We start from the raw sequence: 19,533 nt of genomic DNA on the forward strand, positions 1-19,533 counted from the left end.
TTTTTTTAAACTGAATGGCCTAAACCACTAAGTAAATTCATAACAACCTAGCCTATCACACTTTTTTATAGATTTTGGTTTTTTACCAACCTTGAATTTGCCTTTGGCATGGTTCCACATTTCTGCATACTTTCTTCAAGTTCCATGATGGTTCTTAGATCCATAGCAGGAGGGCTGGCAGGGCTAAATGAAAAATAAGAAGTTACCTTACAAGGCACTGATTTTTACTTACATTCCACAGTTCCAGCCTTCACTGAAATCCTTTAAATCATACATAGGATTGGTAACTGGTTGTATAATTTATGTCTGTTTCCTCAATTATGGCAAACCTCAAATAAAATGTTTTTGACAAAACTTTTACAAATATATACATTTTTAAGAGCAAACTATAAAAATACTTTCAAGACTCATTATACTATGAAACAAAAAGATGTGAACTATGATTATTTCAAAAAAATTAGATAGCTAAATAAGGACACTTATTTAGTAGTAAAATGCTCATGCTAAGTTATAGAGAGGCACTGCTCACAGCTCTGTCCCAAAGGCTGAATTAGACCTCTCTTCGAAGTACAGGATTAAAATTATTTTACATGATAAACAAAACAGTTTTTTCAGTCAGACTGCTACACAACAGGTATCAGTCTCTTTTTCATACATGACTGAATTATGAACTTCCACAGAAATGAGCATGAATTAAATCCAAAGCTTTACAAAAAACTATAAATTAAAATGTGTGTACTTAAAGCCATCTATAAATTAGTCTGCATTATAACTCAATTCAAGGACAGGCTTTGAAATAAATCATAAGCTGCACTTCCTCCATCTCTCCTTACAGATAGAAAGTAATACTCATTTTTTTTATTATTGTACCAGTTAAACCTGTGGTCTTGATTTTTACACCCCATTTAAGTCTAAAGGCTGAAAAAAACTCTAAGTACAGTGGACGTTCTAAAGGCTTCAAGCATGCTATGATTCTACAAAAAACTCTCAAGTATTTTACAGAGTATTAACCAAGGAGGTGTTATAAAAACAGGTAATAGAAGTACAGACTGGAGGCAATTAAAAAAAAATAAAAATATATTGCATCACTTTTCTCAATGAAAACATACTCCTTTTATTAAATTACCAAAATTTTGAGTTCACATCTCAAGTAATGCACAACCATTTGGAAGAGCAGATAGATTTTTAGTCTGAATAGAACATTATTAGCTTTCCCTATCAAGTGTAAAACAGTGACTGTAAATATTACTGCACCTGAAACTGGTTGCTACCCAATTGGGAGAGCTTGCAGAGTTGTGTCTGGCACTGGGAATGGACTGTGGAACTGACTGTGTCAATGCTGATGCCCCCTTGTATGACTTCATCTCCTTGTTAGGGTGAGAGGGTTTCACACCCTGACCGCATACTTTGTCCTTCATCTAAAAATCAGGCAGAAAATTGCTGAATAAACACTACAAACACTGAATTTTCTTTTCTTAATCAAATAAACAATAACTCCACAAAGCTGTCTACTCCACTGTAAGCACAACAGCATCACAGAAAGACTCTAAAATACAAACTCTGCTTTTGATGGACTAGATAAACACAAACAAAAAAATTGGTAAGAGGAAATCTAACCTCAGTCCTCTCTGGATGAAACACTTTTGTGAAGTCAGGGGACTGCAAGTCTCTGGGACTACCCACTCCTGCGTAACTACCTTCAGAGTCAGATGTTAAGAGTTCTGGAAGTGATTCCACTGAGTTAGCTTTATCCAGTTTTACTGAACCTGGAAATAAGAAAAGATAGTAGAACTATTAAATCATGAACTATTAATATAATATATATTATATATTCCATATAATAAAATATAAATTATTAACATAAGCAATGATTAACAAACAAAAAAAAATATTCTCTCTATATGATGAATATAAAACAAGCAAGTTTACCTAGTCCAGAATACTAGTGCCAGTGCTAAGTATAAGCAAATTTTTGGCTATCCTAAGTATTTTTTCAGAATAACATTACTCCAAGTTTTTTCCTCTTTCTCACATAAACAAATAACAACAACACTTTTCCTTTGAATTCTTCTATCATCTTTTCAATAAAAAGTGCCTAATTTATTCTTTACGTTTCAGAAACAAAGAAACCCACAAGGCATTAGCAGCAATGTTCCACTTACTAAAACCACATGAGAAAATGTGCATTATCTTTATTTGATTAAATACATGCTTTTATCTGAACTTTGAGCATAAAATTCATATGACAAACACCCTTTCAAAAAATCCTTAATCTTAAGAATTCACTATTGAAATTCAACTAGAGAAAAGAAATAATCTAAGATTTCCTTCTTGAAATACAGAAATTGTATTGCATATTACACCTTATGTTCTGTTTTTATACCTGAAAGGAATCTCTTTCCCACTGACCTGTAGAGGCTGGACTCTGAATAATATCTGATAGATTATATCCTCCAGAGCTGTCAGACCGTTTTCGTGGCTTCTTTTTTGCCTTAGTTTTTGCTTTTTTGAAAAGGGCTTCCCTAATAGGAAAAAAAACCAACAAAAAACCCACAAAATGCATTAAACCAAAGAAATTGAGCTTCAGAGCTACCCACATCAATGTTGTGTTTTTCAGCCAGCAGCAGCAGTTGTACTTCAAGCAGTAGTATCTGGTCTCAGCAGCTGGCACTAGCTGCTTGCTCTTGCTCTGCTTATGCACTGGCACAACCACTTAATAAACGATTTTGGGGGAAAATAAGAATCCAGGAGGAAAAGAAAAAAACTCCTTCCAATCTAGATCTAGCCTCTGGACTATTATACTGCACACAGACTTCTGCTGAGACAGTGGAAGATACAGCTGCTTCACAAGCTGGCACTGCCACCTAGGTCAGATTAAACCTGCTACACATCACAGCAACTGACATAAAGTAAACTAAAGACAACTCTCCACTTTTTTCTCTCTTGTCTTCTCCTAAATTACCAAAGTTCAATAAACACCACTGTTGGTCTCATTTTTCCCCACCGTAAACACTGCCATCGTGATAATACTAATTTTACAATTAAGCAGATACAGGGTGATGCTACCTAAATGTCATGTGTTCCTATATATGCTATTAGGAAGAGTGAAATCAAATAAAAGGCATCCTTCATTTTCAGAAAACTACTAGATATTCAGAATTATATTAATTGCAGCTACAGTGCACTATTTCAAAGCTTCTTTAAGCAGCTTTTTGTTAAGTAACTATACAACTACTTAATCATTCCTGCAGTACTACCTTACAGTAGTTGGGGTGTCTATTTTTTAATCTTTGCACTACCCAATTCCCTAGAATTGGGAATTCCCTACCACTCAGCTTGAAAAACACTGAAAGGCTCAAATAAAAAATAGCCTCTCAACTTCCTCGATCTACCAGTTCTTACCTACACTAGCAGGTAAGTTCACTTAGTGCAAACTAATTCATTTAGCACTTTTCCTGACACAACTGGTCAGTACACAATGCTGCAGGTGAGCTTTCTTTGTACGCTGACATTGTATCCCACTATTTGGAAGCCTGTTACCAAGCCATCCTATCATACTACAAAGCTCTGTATTCCACTTGACAATTCTGTTAATATCAAGAAATTTAGATTACCACAATTTTTCAAGCAGATCTATAGAGCATTCAAGTCTGTATTTTCTCTTTTGATTTCTCCTAATTCAGTGAAGTACAATGGACTGCACAGCTGGTCTCACACATATACAGATACTCACATCACACTGTGAATGCTCATTTTGCAACCTTTACTCACATGCTACTTATAAACTGAAAGTCCTGTGCTGTAGTTTTGTGACATTTTCAAGGACTTAAGGAAACTGGGAACAGTATTTGAAATCTCCATTTTTAATATTTCAATTCTGAATTTAAATGCAGTTAGGCACCAACATAATTGGGGATTAATACCATAATAAACAGTTCATCTAGTTAAAAATATTGATAAAAACCAGATACTTACTGAGAATTTTGTTCTGTATTCATTTCTTCCCTTAAAAAGACAAAGTTCTCTCCATCTTCAGGCTCAAAGGAACTTATGTCAGGTCCATCTGGATATGGAGTAATTACTCTCCTGACCATAGCTGGAATCTGTAGTTGTAAAAGCCATTACATTAAGTTTCACTTAAGTTGTATGCCAGCAAATTTATATAAGAGGATCAAAACCGATCGTTATTTAAAACACTTTCACAGATCAGGTAATTAATTACATAACAAGCTTCTAAACTTAAGTTACATCTTTAAGCAAAATTGGAGAAACATCTTAAGTGATAGACTCAAAATGCCTGTTTCATCTACTGTTAACTTCTGGGAAAAAATGCTTCAAGATTTTGCAAATATTTATCTTTTACCGTTACAGAATACTGGATTATAATGTGTCTTGGCTTTCACCATTGCATTACAGTTCAATTTTCCCATTATTGTTCTTACTGATTTTAACATCTATATGATCACCCTGAACTTTTCAGCTTTCTTCTCCTTTCTTCTAAGGAAGGGACACTGTTTTCCATAGGTTTTGCTTACATTGTTCCATGCAACTTTTGTTAATTACAGAACATTAATATGTTTAATGTCAATAACTAATAAATTTAAAAGATACAACACTGTTGCAACAGTAGCTAGTGAACAATGAAATATGAACTCCTTGAGAGTGATAAGAGCAGCAGATAATTTTATCTTTTGAGTCAGATCTTCCACTTCAGCCTGCTTGCCTACAGACCCTGGAGGTAAGTATTTATCATTCATCTATTCTCATTTTACACCTAATCAGCTTACAGTCAACTTGTACAACTTACCATTTTCCTGTAATAAATAGAAAGGTCTTTCACAACTTCATCACTTAAGACATCCAGAGTCCTAAAAAAAAAATTATCTTTATTCGTTTTAACCGCTCATAAAAAAATCACATCAATGGGAAATCAAGTGAACATTTTGGGTTAATCTCATGTACAGGTATTATCACCTCTTCATGGTGGTTAGAGTCTAAAGGAAGACACTGAACACAAAATAAAAACTAATCAATACCTTTGTACTGGGGTAAGGTTAAATACACAACCTTCCCACCTACCTTTACCTAAAGTGACAGCCAAAACAGACCTATATAGTTAAGTTACCAAGAAGTGGTCATTGTTTTAGCTATTTCTGCATACACTCTTCCTAAAATGCATCCAAACACTCCAAACCTATGTAAATTCTCCATAAAACTCAACACAACTCAGACGTTTATGCCAAAAGATAATATTACAGCAACAAACTTGATTCAACAGGACTGTCTTGTTCATGTGAGCAGCTGTCCTTGCAAAAAGCTATCAGGACTTAGTTCTCTCTCAGGTTTCTCAAATTAAAAGTCTTTCTATCCAATACTAACATTTTCAGATTTTCATTAAAATGCAGATACAGTCTTAATCATAGTAAGAAAACCGCATGCTCTTTCTAGGCTTAAGACGGAACAAATCTGAATTCAAAGTAATATTTAAGGCAATGTTACTAGTTTTTCACTCTTCTCTCCAAAATCAAAGGTCAGAATGCTTATATTTTATAAAGAGGTGAAGAGGGAAATTACTAATATGAATGAACTCCTATATCTGGGATGCAAGTGAAGCCACTGTGTGATGTGGCAATGAAATGCTGGCATTCTGAACTGTTTCAGATCTCTAGGAACTTCTACAAGTTAAAAGAAGCCTGACTAAAAGAACAGAGAAGACTAACAGTAGAGATATTTTTTTTTGGCTGGGTTTTTTTAGTGTTTTTTTTAAGATTTTGCTAGAAAATAACTTCAATCAGTGCTGATAAGGTTTGCTCTGAGAAGATATGTACTTAGGAAGCAACTTAAGGCCTGTCCAAAAGCATCAAGAGAAGGAAGGCCAGAGCACACCTTTAACTTCTCTGAACTTTAGAAGAACCACTGTGGAAAGAAAGGATAATAAATTAATTTATTCAGCTCTTACTGCAGACATTAAAGCAAAAAGACTACCAGATGGCAGGCCCATCCTCCTTGGAAAAATGAAGCAGCTATATAATACACCTACTTAAAATAAATCAAATATGTATTTTAACAACCATGTTTAAAAAAAACCCCACCCAAACAATTCTAAAAGAAACAAAAAATCCCCACAATAATTCCCATCTCTCCAGAAAACAACCTCCAAATGGACAGAAAAGTCCCACAGCAGTTCTATGCACAATCAAAAACATTTTTAATATCCTGAAAAAGACAAGACCTAATGTTAAAGCCGACTGAATTCAAGAGAGACTTTTCATGCCACATTGTAACATATGAGTTTGTGCTATAGAACTGATACAGTCTGTACAGAGCTTCTCTCTCCCTAACTGGCAAAAATGAGCCTACCTTTAAACTAGCAGCATTCAGCTGCATTTTAACATTCAACTGTTCATATTCCAATCCTTTTACCTTTTTGGGATATTTAAACTTTACAACTAAAACATAAACATATGTGCATTCCTGCTTACCTTGCTTCAAGCAAAGCTGCCATATTGAGGCCTATGAACTGCAAGCAGGACAATTTTAGCTGCTCAGCATTATACATTGCTGAGAACTCCAACAGCTCAGCAGCATTCTTTAAGGTAACTGCAGAAACAAAACAAATTAATTAGATAGTTGGCTGTAATATCAAGCATCTGTTTTAAGACTTATTGTACAACATGATCTAGTTATTGAAACCTACCATATACCACCCCATTCCTAGAAAAAATGCTAATACTCTAAATGGCCACAAACTCTAGGGAGCTCCATGTAACTTTGTAGCAGCTGGTATGCAAGGGCTGCTTCAAAGAACTAAAAAGCCCCACCTATAAGGAGATCAGCTTCAAAATATTGAAACCCAGCAGCCCCAAACAAAAAGAAAAAAGAAAGTTAAAAATAGGAAGTTTACAGCTAATAGTAAGTATACAGCATAAACAGTTGTTAAAACTTCCAAATGTTCCAATTTAGTACAGAGAAAGAAAAAATAAGGAGAGTGAAAGAGAGAGAGGGAACACTAAACACAAGGACAGAAACAGAGTTAATTTTATCATATTTTAAAGAAAAAAATTCACTTCAATGAAATGAAGGTTTTTTTGGGGTTTGGAGGCAGCTAGCTTTTTTTTTTTTTAACTTTTTTTTATTAAAGAGCATGAAATGAAGATGATGCATAAGGAATGGAAGATTATGCTAACCTAAAATATTGCTTCAACTACAGAAGCAATTATTAGCATACATGCAATGAACATCAAAATATAATCATCTGAAAGGAAGATACACAAATTCTGCACTGCAAAAGGCAAGAACATCTAAAAATACAGTTTTTTATTCTCTAACCCATTATGTGGATGGACTCACATTTTTCTGCAATGGCTACTTCACAGATTTCTTTGAGTCTGGATATAAGAAGCTGGTCTGCTACCACAAGAACATTACATATGAATTCCACATTTTGAGAATCTGGAAAACAAAGCATCATGTAAACACTGAGGGAAAATCAAAAGCAACTATAAAACATAAAGCTTCAATGAGATTTTGCCAAAGCACAAATATAATGGCTTTGCAAATTCTGATGGCATTTTCACAGCACAAGGAATAGCTTAGAAGAGCACCAACAGTCCACTTTTTGAAGCAACAGGAGAGAAAAGGTAAACTGCAGTTTAACAAACAAAAGAAAAGGTAAAACAAGGCCTGGGGTACTGCTATCCCCTCAAACTCTAAAGAAAGAATCAAGAATTTTGATTTCTTTAAAATATAACTCCTATATAGGCACATTCAGTTTTGAACTTCTGTTTTAAAAACACAAAAATTGCAAGAGTTACAACTGAAAATATATTAATGGCACCTTTTATGGCAAGAGCTTCATCTGTATACAAGTAATCCACAATTATCTGTAGGATGTCAGAATGGATGGGCATTTCCAGAGCTGAACAGGTAGCCTAAAAGGCAGAAGTATTTAAAGAAAAAAAAAAAAAAAAAGAAGAAATAGAAAGAGAAGCTGACTACTTGGAATGAAACACAACATCAAGTCAGTAACTGTATTAAGAATATAAATCAGATCAAGGGTCATGTTTTCGAAGGTAAACAATCACTTAAGCATTTGTATAAAATCTGTCCAAATTTCTCAGTCAATAATTAATTGTAGTACAGCAATTAAAATCTATTCAAACTTCTGAATAAATACCCATGAAACAGTTTCATGTTTGATCATTTTGATCATCTACTCTTACAATCCTCTTTGATTATATTACTTTACCTACAATTGCCTAAAAGTTGAACTACAGGAAGCCTCCATGCAAGTACTAAACTATTTTCCTGTCAAGGTCAAAAGATTTAATGAAATCACAAGTTCCAAAATCACAATAATACTGAAGTAGTCACCACTGTTCATGCCTCTGAAAATAAGGTCCTCATCAAGCCCTCCATTTGAAAAGCCATGCTAACCAGTAAAGTAAATCTTTCATAAGAGCAAACATTTGCCACTAAACCATGTAACTGTCACCCATTTATGTTTATGCAACATCACTGCTTAACAACTTTGTTTTACTTCAGGTGGTACTCAAGTAAAGCTTCAAACTAAAATACTTACTTTGCTTTAGAACATGCTACTGGTACTGAAATATTTTCCTTCTAAAGTTTAAAAACCTCTTACAGACATTAAGACTTTTATATAACATCTACAGCCCTTGCTTCATAAAATATTTACTTATTAATTTAGGTTGATTTAGATTTACTTACAAAATAATAGGCAACTTATGAACTACACACTACTGATACACAAAACCATGACACAAATGGACACTCAACACTTAAAAAACCCCAAACCTTAAATCAATCATTTGTCTCACGGTGTTTCAAGTATGTTTTCTCAGGGATGACTTAGGAAAAGGCAGCACAGTAATTTGGAGGACAGGTGAAGTTCTGTTTCACAGCAGAACAGAGCTGCCAGTACTTCAACAGATTCTTAATGTATTGCTGGAAACTAAGAAATTTGAGAAACCCCTGCGCACTGCTTTAATTTTCAGTCTCAGAAAAATGCTTCTCCACCTAGACCATTCCTCTCTTTCCATAAACATTATCAATAGTGTTCAGGTAGTTAAACAGAGGTATTTAGTGAAATACCAATGTCCAGGAACAACCAGGGCATTGACACACAGCCAGCAAATAGGAACCAAGACAAATTAAAGATCAACACCTTTTGAAACAGCAGTTGCTGACTAAATAGAATAGTCCCTGATGTTCTCTATGTCATTTAACAGTAGAAGTCAGGTGGAGTTCTATACACTGACCCTTGATCCTGTTCTCTCTTGCACTCAGTACATATGTCATATTCCAAACTGCATACCATGTAAATTGTACAATCTTTTACAGGAAGAAAATGAAAATTCATCCAAAGCAGTATCCCATAAGAACAGTCCAGTCAGTGTTTTTATAAATGCATGAACTAGTTCAATATAAACCCTTAAAACAAAAGTAGTAATTTCATTCAATATACAGTACTATGTTTATTACTCTCATTTAATACACAATCTCAATAGTACAAATTCACAGTAACCAAAAATGTGGCTTCTGGTTTTTTTCTTGCAAACAGAAATATAGAATCCAACCCTTCAGTTTCCCTAGTATTTAGAATATGTTATTCTAAATATAGAATCCAACCCTTTCGTTTCCCTAATATTCAGGATATGTTATTATAGGAAAAACTGAAAAGCTGTCACTTATTTGATGAAAAAAAACCGTACCATCACACATGGTTTTGGCAAACTTACCTCAATCCATGAGCTGCTTAACATGCTGTGAAAATAATCTGTAAAGAAAGGCATTTCAGTTCAAGATACAATGAAATGACACTTAAAAAAGACAATATCATTTATGTTACATAAATATATATAAAAATACACACACATACCAAGTCTTGCACAAAGTACACACTTATGACACGGGAATTCCTTTCCATCTAAAGATTTCAGGGTCACATCGCAGAGGTATGAACTAGAAGATATTTAATAGCATCAGAGTTGCAACTATTCAGAAGAGCTACAAGTTGTAAACTCTACAAATAAATGCTAACTCTAGCAAGTTAGGATTTATCCTTTGAAATGTAACACACCTGGTCTTCAAAAATAGCACAGAATATGAACCCAAAAGAACAGGCACAATACTTTCCAGGGAGAATTTTTTTTGTCCAAAGTTAAGCTTTAAAAATTCCATCCGAAATATTTCCTTCAAAACAGAGTCACTTACTGTTACAGAAATGCTATGACTAATTAAATTAATTATGGCTGCTTTTAGTCAATTTTAAATGGTCTATGCCAAGTTACCTATTTCTTCAGTATCAGGTGGTACCATGGGCCTTGATGATGCATTTTAAGAATGAACCTGAATTCTGTGAAAAAGCTACTTTCATGCAATGTTGCTTTTCCTATATAAATAGATTGTTCAGGACTCCAGGTATAAGTACTCAATCACATCAATGGAATTAATAAACAAACATCACTCTTCTAAAAGCAATTAGAAAACATACTATACATGTGCTTATTTCCAATCCATGTAGTCTTATGTCACAGAAAGCTGATTTACAGAAGTCAAATTGCTTTTGAGTGGATTACCTCTAACATTTCTCCTGCCATTAGCATTCTACAACACAGTTAATCCATAGAACATAAAAGTACAGTAAAAAGAAACAAAAATATATCACACATAACCAATCCCCAATGACTAATTTACAGATCAGTCTGTAACCATCTATGAAGACCTTCTGAGTTACTATGACAAGGACAGTTGCAGAAGTTAAAATGGACACCAGAAGTTAAAATGGAGCTGGATCAACGTTAGCCCATACTTAACAGGTAAAGAGATGACATCAGAGGAAGATGGTGGGAGTAGGAGAAACTCGATTTTAAAAAAATTACCATTTCTTCTGATTTAACTTTGGTTTGTTCCCATTCTTCTTGTTGACAACATTAATTTTTCCATTTTCTAATCTGACTCCATCCAGCCTGAAAATTATTAACATTAGTAATAAGCAATACAATTAGTATACAGTTCAAACCATTAAGAACAGTTTCACAAAGTAACAGTACTTCAGTGGGCTCATATCGTGAATATGAAGATGAATCATCATACAAAAATAGAAAGGGCTTTTGATACTTGAAAAGTCTTCAAGACAGATGTAAAATTAACTGGCATTCTTTCCACATCTATGTATTTATTATCTTAGATGATACCTATACTGTATAGTTAAGGTCAAAGTTTAATACTACAGGGTCAAAAATCCAGAAGTTCATCATCGCTACCAGTCAGTAAACTGAGCAAAGACAGTGGTTGGCAAGAGATGCAAGTTTCAGCACAGGCTTTTTTTAGCATCCTAATGAATCAAGGAGGCTTGTGAAGGGGATGGTGAAGACACAGGAGTGCTGCTGGTGGATTACAAAGTAATACACCTTTAAAGGCAAAGTACCATGGAAATGTCACTTAGGAACTGTTTTAGAAGCAGCTTCCTATCTTGGCTATGCATGCAAGACATACAATGAAAAAAACTGCCCTGGAAAAGTTCATCTCCCTCTTTTGAAAGGACAAATGCAGAAAGAAAACCCCAAACTAACTAATGCAGTTCTACAGAGACGTTTGATCCCAATTGCATTTGTTTCATTATGTACCATAAAAATTACATCAGTTTAACAAGAATTTAACTTTGTTTTGTGCTGCTTTATACTAAACACGTTTGCTGTCAGTGAAAAAACTGTTAGACTATAGACCACAGTATAAAAATTATACAGTCCCAAACTCAATTAGATCAGCTGTCTCTAACATAACAAGTATTGATGTTTTATGACATTATTTCTGGAAAGACAGATGATTTATAGCAAATATCAAATCCCACAGAGCTCATGCCTTAGAGGATACTGTCATGGTTTAACTTGTCTGGCTAAAGACCACACACTCACTCACTCACTCACTCACTCTGCCCTCACCACCCACCAGTGGAATGGGGGAGAGAATTGGGGAAAAAATAGTAAAATTCATGGGTTGAGACAGACAGTTTTAATAGGGCAGAAAAAGAATGGAAAATAATAATAATGCTAACAGAATGAGCAGATACAAAACAAGTGATGTCCAAACAGTGATGGAATACTTACTACCCTCCAACCTGAAATTCCAATATGTACTAGAAATAGGTCCAGGCAGTCTCCAAGTAGCATCCCCTTATCATCTCCCTCTAGCTTCTATTCTAAATTCAGGGTCTTAATTTCCACTACTGTAATATCAACTTAAGTTAGATCAGCTTGCATAAAAAAAACTCCATGGAGAGCTCATCAAAATATATGCATTTCCTTTCACCTACCTTCCACTTAAATTGCTGAGCCCAAACTTCTTTGCTGCACTTTGCAACATTTTAATGATGTTAGCTTCATCACCAGCTTTGCCTTTTTTAGATTTGCTCTTCTGTTTTTCATTTATAACTTTCACTTGATTATTTCTATAAATCTCAAATGAAGACTTTCCATTGACATTTTCATCAAAGCTCATTTTGCTCAGATTAGAAATTAAAGTATCTTGATATTCGTCTGATTTTTCTTTATAGCAGATTTTTGGCTTATAACCATGAGTCAGAAGATCACAAGTATCTGTGTATATGAACTGCAGAAGGTATGCAAACAGATCTGGATGGACTTTCTCAATTACATAGAGATCACATCCAACAGCATCTTCATCTTTTCGGTAGATGTCTGGAGTGTCTAGTTGGCTGTCACTGGAAACAAAGAGCTTCTTGAAGAAGTCGGAGCGTACGGCCAAGATATATTTGTGCACGGGGTACATTCTTGTGCCAATCTGAAAAGTCACATCATGGATGCTGTCCATTTCATCTGTTTCATCTAACAGTTTGCCAAAATCCATTCCAAAACTTGACAGTGACACACTTGGAATTTCATAGAGACTAGAACAAAATTAAATCCATTATCAAACACTATTTACAACCTTCATCACATTTTACATAGTATATTTAATGAAGAGGATAATGATATTTCCATTTAATTTCTTTGTTTTTTTCTTACATTGCCGCACTGCTCAACATTTCTTGTCCTGTTCTTTACAAAAATAACTAACAATATAGTATTTAGGCAATTAAACTACATAAATAAGACCTGTCTAGCTTCAGTATATCAAATACAGTATTTTGTCTTTATACTGTACCAGTAGTATCAGAACTATCTTATCCTCATCTCATTTTTCCAACATAAAAACACAGAAATGCTTGCTGTATTTCATCTTACAAACTAAAGCAATAAGGAAAAAAGCTTATGCTTAGCTATTTATCACAAATGCTGGAAACTATTAAGAGAGCATAAGAAACATGGTGCAGTATTCTATTTATTTATTTTACTTTATACATTTCTTTCCAATCAAAGAAAAATTTACTTGTCACTTTTATTTACAAGCTGATTATTCATGATTCACTGAAGAGGTGAATTTCTACAGTATTTAGAACTCAGAGTGTGCTAGAAAATACATGGCAAATGCTTGCCTTAAACACTTCAGATAAAACATCAATACTGTCTATTATTATGCAAATACATAAGCTGAGGCCTTTGGATAACTTCAACATAATTACTAACAAAGCGCTATTCTCTAGCAGTATGGGTAACTGCATTTACTGTGACTTATGTATGAGGCAAAAAACAGTATGGAAAAGAATTATTCAATCACAATCAGACAAAAAAAAAAGGAAATATTACAGCTGTTGTAAATATACCTGGTTTTAGGATCTGACTGTAATACAGCAAAATTGCAGCCACTAGGATCAGTGGCAATACTGACAGCTCGGTGGACAAAAGTCAGCTTTTGAAGCCGAATTCTTTCATACACACTGGTTGCATCATGTTCACAAGACACATCACATGAAGGATGCTGAAGGTTTGATACAAGTTCTGTTAAAAAAAAAAAAAAAAGTGAATACACACACAGAAAGATCCTGCTAATTAAAATACAATAAAAAGGCAAGACTATGACTTCTATATGCCCATTGATGTAGTAATTGGATAAGGCTAAACCATGCTCAAGATTTCAGTTTTCTTATTTACAGAATATATAGGAGAAGAGCTGACAGTTTCACTTAAAATCTTGTCCTGTACGAGACAGGTATGCTCCTTACAGAAAAAAAAACCCATCAAAACCTACTTTCAGCAATATAAGCCAAGTTAATACAGTGGAAGTTGCTCTGGACCCTGAATTGTGCCCAGATAATAAGCTGGGAAACAGGTTTCAAAGGCTTAGCAGTGCAAGCAAGTATATGCTCCTTCTTTTGCTCAATACCAATTCTATTAGGACTCATCATCTAATATGTGACAAGATCATTATATTAGACCATTGTGCTACTATTATTCTTCAGAAGTACTTTTCATCCCAGAAACCTCCACCTAAAGGTTAACTGAAGGCTGCAACGTAAATCACAGTATCACTGAGGAAAGAGTACAGTAGCAGCCAATGCTAAAAACTGTCAGTCACAGAGGAAAGAACAAAATCACCACATAATACTGTTAGAGGCTGTAAAGATTCAATTGTACTTTTTTACTGATTTGAAAGTACTTAAAAACCCCCAAGAAATCACAGCTAACCTTTCTTTTCTGAATTTCTTTTCCCTTCTTCCAGCCACTTCCCTGTAAAGGCTTCACCATCATGTGTGACAAACATTATTTCGTTCCCATTCAATGCAACATCAGACATGAAGACTTGCCGGCCATACACCCAACGACACTGCTTCATGGAGTTGTTAGATGACTTCCAACAAAACACCTATAATATCAATTTTTTAAAGAAATGGAAAATCTTCGTATCATTTAAAAGCAGTTACATATTGCACACTACTTTTTTAAAACACAAGGACATGCCATCTAAAAATTGAACATAAAAGGAGAAACACATTCTTCAAAATTTTAGGATAAAGTGTTATGAGCATCTATTAGAGAGAATCCACAAGTAAAACAGGGAAAATCTATCATGATATCAAGATCCATTTGTTCATGAAGAGCATTTGAAAAGCTTCTCCAAACACTCAAATATCTTCACAGCAGTCATCTATTAGACAGGTTTTACTGACATCTCAACAAGGAGAGTAGAAAGTATCAAGTGAAGAAACAAGTTTTATCTAGTTCTTAATTTACAGATTTGTCCAACTGCTTATAAATCAGACAAAATTCAAGCCTAGCACACTGGAGATTTAAACCATTTCCTGTTAATTGTTTGACAAAAATCTCAAATTTCTCTGTACCAATCAAGGCTCGGAATGGAGATCATGACCAAACACAAACTTCAAAACCCTCAGGAATATGAAGTGCTGCATGCACAGCAAGACCCCAACAAGGTACACTGTACATGTCGGAAAGACAGCCCCAACGAAGAGAAAGCCCAACTATGGCATTAGCAGTGCTAAAGTCAGGCCTTCATTTTCTCCCACTGAAAGACCTGCACAGGTCTGTTAGCATTTACATAAGAAGGGGACAGGAAAATTTGAGTAACTTATGTCCTTTCCCCTGCCTTGAGCCCCATGAATCACAGAATGGTTGAAATTGGAAGGGGTCTCTGGAGGTTGTCTAGTCCAACCCTCTGCTCAAGTAGGACCACCCAGAGCCAGCTGCCCAGAAACACGTCCAGACAGCTTTTGTGTATTTCCAAGGGTAGTGATTTCACAACCCTAATTGGCAACATGTGGCAGTGCTGTACTACCCTCAGCGCTTCCTGATACTCAGATAGAACCTCCGCTATTTCACTTTGTGTCCATTGCCTCTGGTACTGGCTCTGGGCACCATTGGAAATAGCCTGGCTCTATCTTCTTTACATCTTCTGTTCAAGCATGTATATACAAGATTCCCTTTGTGACTTTTATTCTCTAGGCTAAACAGTACTCCCTTAAAGAAAGTGCAATCAAGAAGCAGCGATTCAAGAAATACAAGTGTTAAGATCCCATCCCTCTCCTTACTCTATAATTTATAATGCCTGAAAGCAGTAAAGAACCCAGTACTTGTCAGTATTCAACATGGAAAGATACAAAATGTACATGGATATTGTTCCTCTGATGCAGGAAGATCAAGTAGTTTCTTACTGCTAAAGCAGTGACCCAAAGATGTAGAAGGGGCACTACCAATACTACAGATGCTAGAGGCTACACCTCAAACGATCAAATACTGAACTGGGAGTTTATAATTTCTGAGAAAATGACCTAATGAAAAGATAAGAACATCTCAAAACATAATTCAGCCAAATGCAAGGAAATAAAAGGAAATAAGCACATTGTTCTTTATTTTGATATACAAGCTCCATTTTTAACATTCTTTAAGGCATTTCAACAGGAAAAGCTTCTTTGTAAATACCACTAGATGGCAGTGAAGGTTGAGCTCTCTCAGTGAGCAGAACAAGAAGAGATTTTGTAGGGTCCTGTAAACTAGTACTTAAAAAAGAGTAAGGGAAGAAAACAATAAATTCCCCATGGCATTCCAATTCCAAGAAAACAGAGCATCTACACTTAAATACTAAATGATTCATCTGGTTTAGGTGCAACATTTTGAAAATAAAAGGGACATTTCATCTACAAAATAGCCATGTTTTAGGAAAGGTTCTAAAAGTTCAAGTCCAAAGCCTACTAAAAGGTGTACAGGTGCCTGGGGCAAGTAGGATGAAGAAATGGAAAGAAAAAGAAAACACCAACAAAATGAGCCTAAACCACATACACTATATAACCACTAATGTGTATGTAAAAACCAAGTTTACACATTCTCTGAAAAGCCATTAGAAGTCCATATACTTTAAAAATAAACTACTGTACATTACTTTTGTAATCTTCTCATGGCCCTAATTAAAAATTAAAAAAATCACCGGCAGTTCTACAGAAACAAATTGACTGGGGAACAATAAACAGAGCTTTTTCAAATATATTAATAGCAATAGGCAGTGTAAGAGTAACATCAGCCCATTACAGAGTGAGGATGGTCACCTCACAAACAGGGGCACAGAAAAGGCACAGGTGTTTAACACATTCTTTGCCTGTGTCTTCAACAAGGGGGTCTCAGTGCCCCAGGCTGGAGTGTCCAAAGGAGGGCACAAAGATGGTGAAGGGCCTTGAGGGGAAGCTGCATGAGGAGCAGCTGAGGGCACCAGGTCTGTTCAGCCTGGAGGAGGCTGAGGGGAGACCTCACTGCAGTTACAGCTTCCTCATGAGGGGAAGAGGAGGGGCAGGCACTGAGCTCTTCTCTCTGGTGACAGTGGCAGGACCAAGGCAATGGCCTGAAGTTGTGTCAGGAGAGGTTTATAGCAAAAAAGATTCTCCACCCAGAGTGGCTGGAGACTGGAACAGGTTCCCCAGGGAGGGAATTACAGCACCAACCATGACAGAATTCAAGAAGCATTTGGACAATGCCCTCAGGCACCTGGTGTGACTCTTGGGGATGATGCTGTGCAGGGCCAGGAGCTGGACTTAGTGATCCTTGTGGGTCCCTTCCAACTCAGCATATTCTGTAATTCTGTGAAATTGGTTATTTTCTCTGAATGATTTTGTCCTGTCTTATGTTTAAAGTCTGATTAACCACTATGCAGCCTGCTATATAATTATAATTATGGCAACTTACTCTTCCAGCTTCATCCAGTGCCAGAATGCAAGTCTTTTGACCCCCATTTTCTTTAAGATGCTGGGTATCTACTTTATATTCCAAATATCCCCCACTGACAAGAACTTTTTTAAGGTTCAGCTGTCTGAAAGAACAAAAAAGGTTAAATTAGTATTTCCCTATCGTGTACTTAATGTTGGTTCTATGACATTTACCTTTTTCATTTAGACAAGCAGTAAAAAAATAAAGTTGAGGCAGAGACACTGAAAAATTACTTATGTTTAGTGTCAGCCTACTTGTAGAGTTAACATAACTGCTAATACTACAGCAGACTATAACTTTTGCTTATCTTTAAGTACATCACGTTGTATATCTAGAAGCTCTTCACAAAATTTCATGAGTGAAAATCAGTAGATGATGTAGCTTTGATTTCATCATTACAAAACTTTATTCAACTATTCATCTATCCCGTCCCAGCAGGTCATTTCTCAGGGGTTTGCTAGGTCTTGGTTTTTAGCTAATCAAAATAATACTTGTTATCTTTTCTCAGCTGCTTAGTAAACAGCACAGGACACACCAAGTGTGTGTTCCTACAAGTGTCAACACCTTCACTTACAGCCATGCAGAAATGCAGTATAAGTAATCATTAAGCTATAGTATGTCAATAAACACTGTTAGAACTTGAAGTGAAGCTGAAAAACTAAGGGGGAGTTATCTGTGAAAAATCAAATCTAAAAAAATCTATTCTAATCTGTCATTGCAACTAAGTAAAAGAGAACAGGATTAAATATTTTCCTAAATTCATGAGTCAAGAATCCAGATTATTCAACAGGTTTCACATCCTGGTTTTAGCATTCAGACCAGATGATTTTATACCATCTTCCTCACAACCTAAATTACTCTTTATAACATTAATTAGGAAATCCAGACCCCAAATTACTGATTAAAAATCACAACAACACAAATAAGCAGAACAGCAGATCTGCAATATCTCTAACAAGATGCACTTATACTAATTCAGGGTAATAGAGGAAGAAAAAATACCAGCTTCAATGTTTTTAGATTTACAGTACCAAATATTTCTTCCTAATGATCTATTTTAAGCATCTTTGGTAAATATGAAGTTTACCTTAGCCTCTTGTAAAAAAAACAAAAACAAAATAAACGAAGGAACAAACAAAAACGATAGTCCTAGTTCATATGAAAGAACTAAAAATGAAGAAAACACAGGGCACCACTGTATTTTCTGTACTCTATGCACAAAAATCTTTAAAATAGCTTGGAGGTATACAACTACACAGTGAAATCTCCCCTATTGTTCTTCATGACAAATTAGAAAAGCAACACATACTTTGAGGCTATCTTTTTGCACTGATAGTCTGCAAGTAAATAAATATCTCCTCTTTCAGAAACACATACTGTAGCGCCATCACTTGCAGAGACCAGGGACACAGAGATGTCTTTATGGTGTAGAGCAGAGACTTGGCGAGGTGCAGTTACACATTTTTCTCCATTAGGATCCAGCAGATAACCTACAAAATACAACACACCCCAAAAAATTATTTGCCATTCCACACACTGTGCACTTAAAGGATACTTTATGATGCTACTTTGAAGAATCTTTAAATTCCAAAAGATCTTTTAGGTAGTTGGATAATTTCTCTTCAATATATTTAGGCAGATGAGACCCACCACACCTACTTGTTAGTTCACCAGAAACACCCAAAACCAAGACCTGATACATAAAAATAAAGTAAGGCATATTCGACAGGGAAGCTATTCAATGTGGTGGTACTGTTTTCATTCGAAAAAAAGAATATTTATTTAATCATATGAAAATTTAAGGCAGTAGAAATACCATAACAGTGGCATAAACTACAGATTATTTTGGACATTGGAAGCCAAAGAAATAAGCTTGTCAAAAAAATTACTGTAACTGCAG

The 19,533-nt window shown here is 35.3% G+C and overlaps 1 protein-coding gene across 4 annotated transcripts in view; it reads right to left on the reverse strand.

Moving 5' to 3' along the window:
* The window catches only part of IBTK (inhibitor of Bruton tyrosine kinase), a 53,495-nt gene that overhangs the window by 16,331 nt on the left and 17,631 nt on the right, over positions 1–19,533 (reverse strand). For all 4 annotated transcript variants that reach the window (XM_023922321.2, XM_023922320.2, XM_086876380.1 and 1 more), the window contains 17 exons: positions 18,943–19,123; positions 17,613–17,736; positions 14,610–14,787; positions 13,748–13,922; positions 12,338–12,931; positions 10,905–10,991; positions 9,902–9,984; positions 9,762–9,799; positions 7,838–7,931; positions 7,351–7,452; positions 6,483–6,600; positions 4,808–4,868; positions 3,976–4,103; positions 2,410–2,522; positions 1,618–1,766; positions 1,255–1,418; positions 91–183 (listed from right to left, as the gene is read on the reverse strand). In XM_023922321.2, coding sequence (XP_023778089.2) covers positions 91–183; positions 1,255–1,418; positions 1,618–1,766; positions 2,410–2,522; positions 3,976–4,103; positions 4,808–4,868; positions 6,483–6,600; positions 7,351–7,452; positions 7,838–7,931; positions 9,762–9,799; positions 9,902–9,984; positions 10,905–10,991; positions 12,338–12,931; positions 13,748–13,922; positions 14,610–14,787; positions 17,613–17,736; positions 18,943–19,123 — 2,482 coding nt within the window. The remainder of the gene's footprint in view (positions 1–90; positions 184–1,254; positions 1,419–1,617; positions 1,767–2,409; positions 2,523–3,975; positions 4,104–4,807; positions 4,869–6,482; positions 6,601–7,350; positions 7,453–7,837; positions 7,932–9,761; positions 9,800–9,901; positions 9,985–10,904; positions 10,992–12,337; positions 12,932–13,747; positions 13,923–14,609; positions 14,788–17,612; positions 17,737–18,942; positions 19,124–19,533) is intronic.

Source organism: Cyanistes caeruleus, chromosome 2 (assembly GCF_971803275.1).
Source record: "Cyanistes caeruleus chromosome 2, bCyaCae1.hap1.1, whole genome shotgun sequence".
Lineage (NCBI taxonomy): Eukaryota > Metazoa > Chordata > Aves > Passeriformes > Paridae > Cyanistes > Cyanistes caeruleus.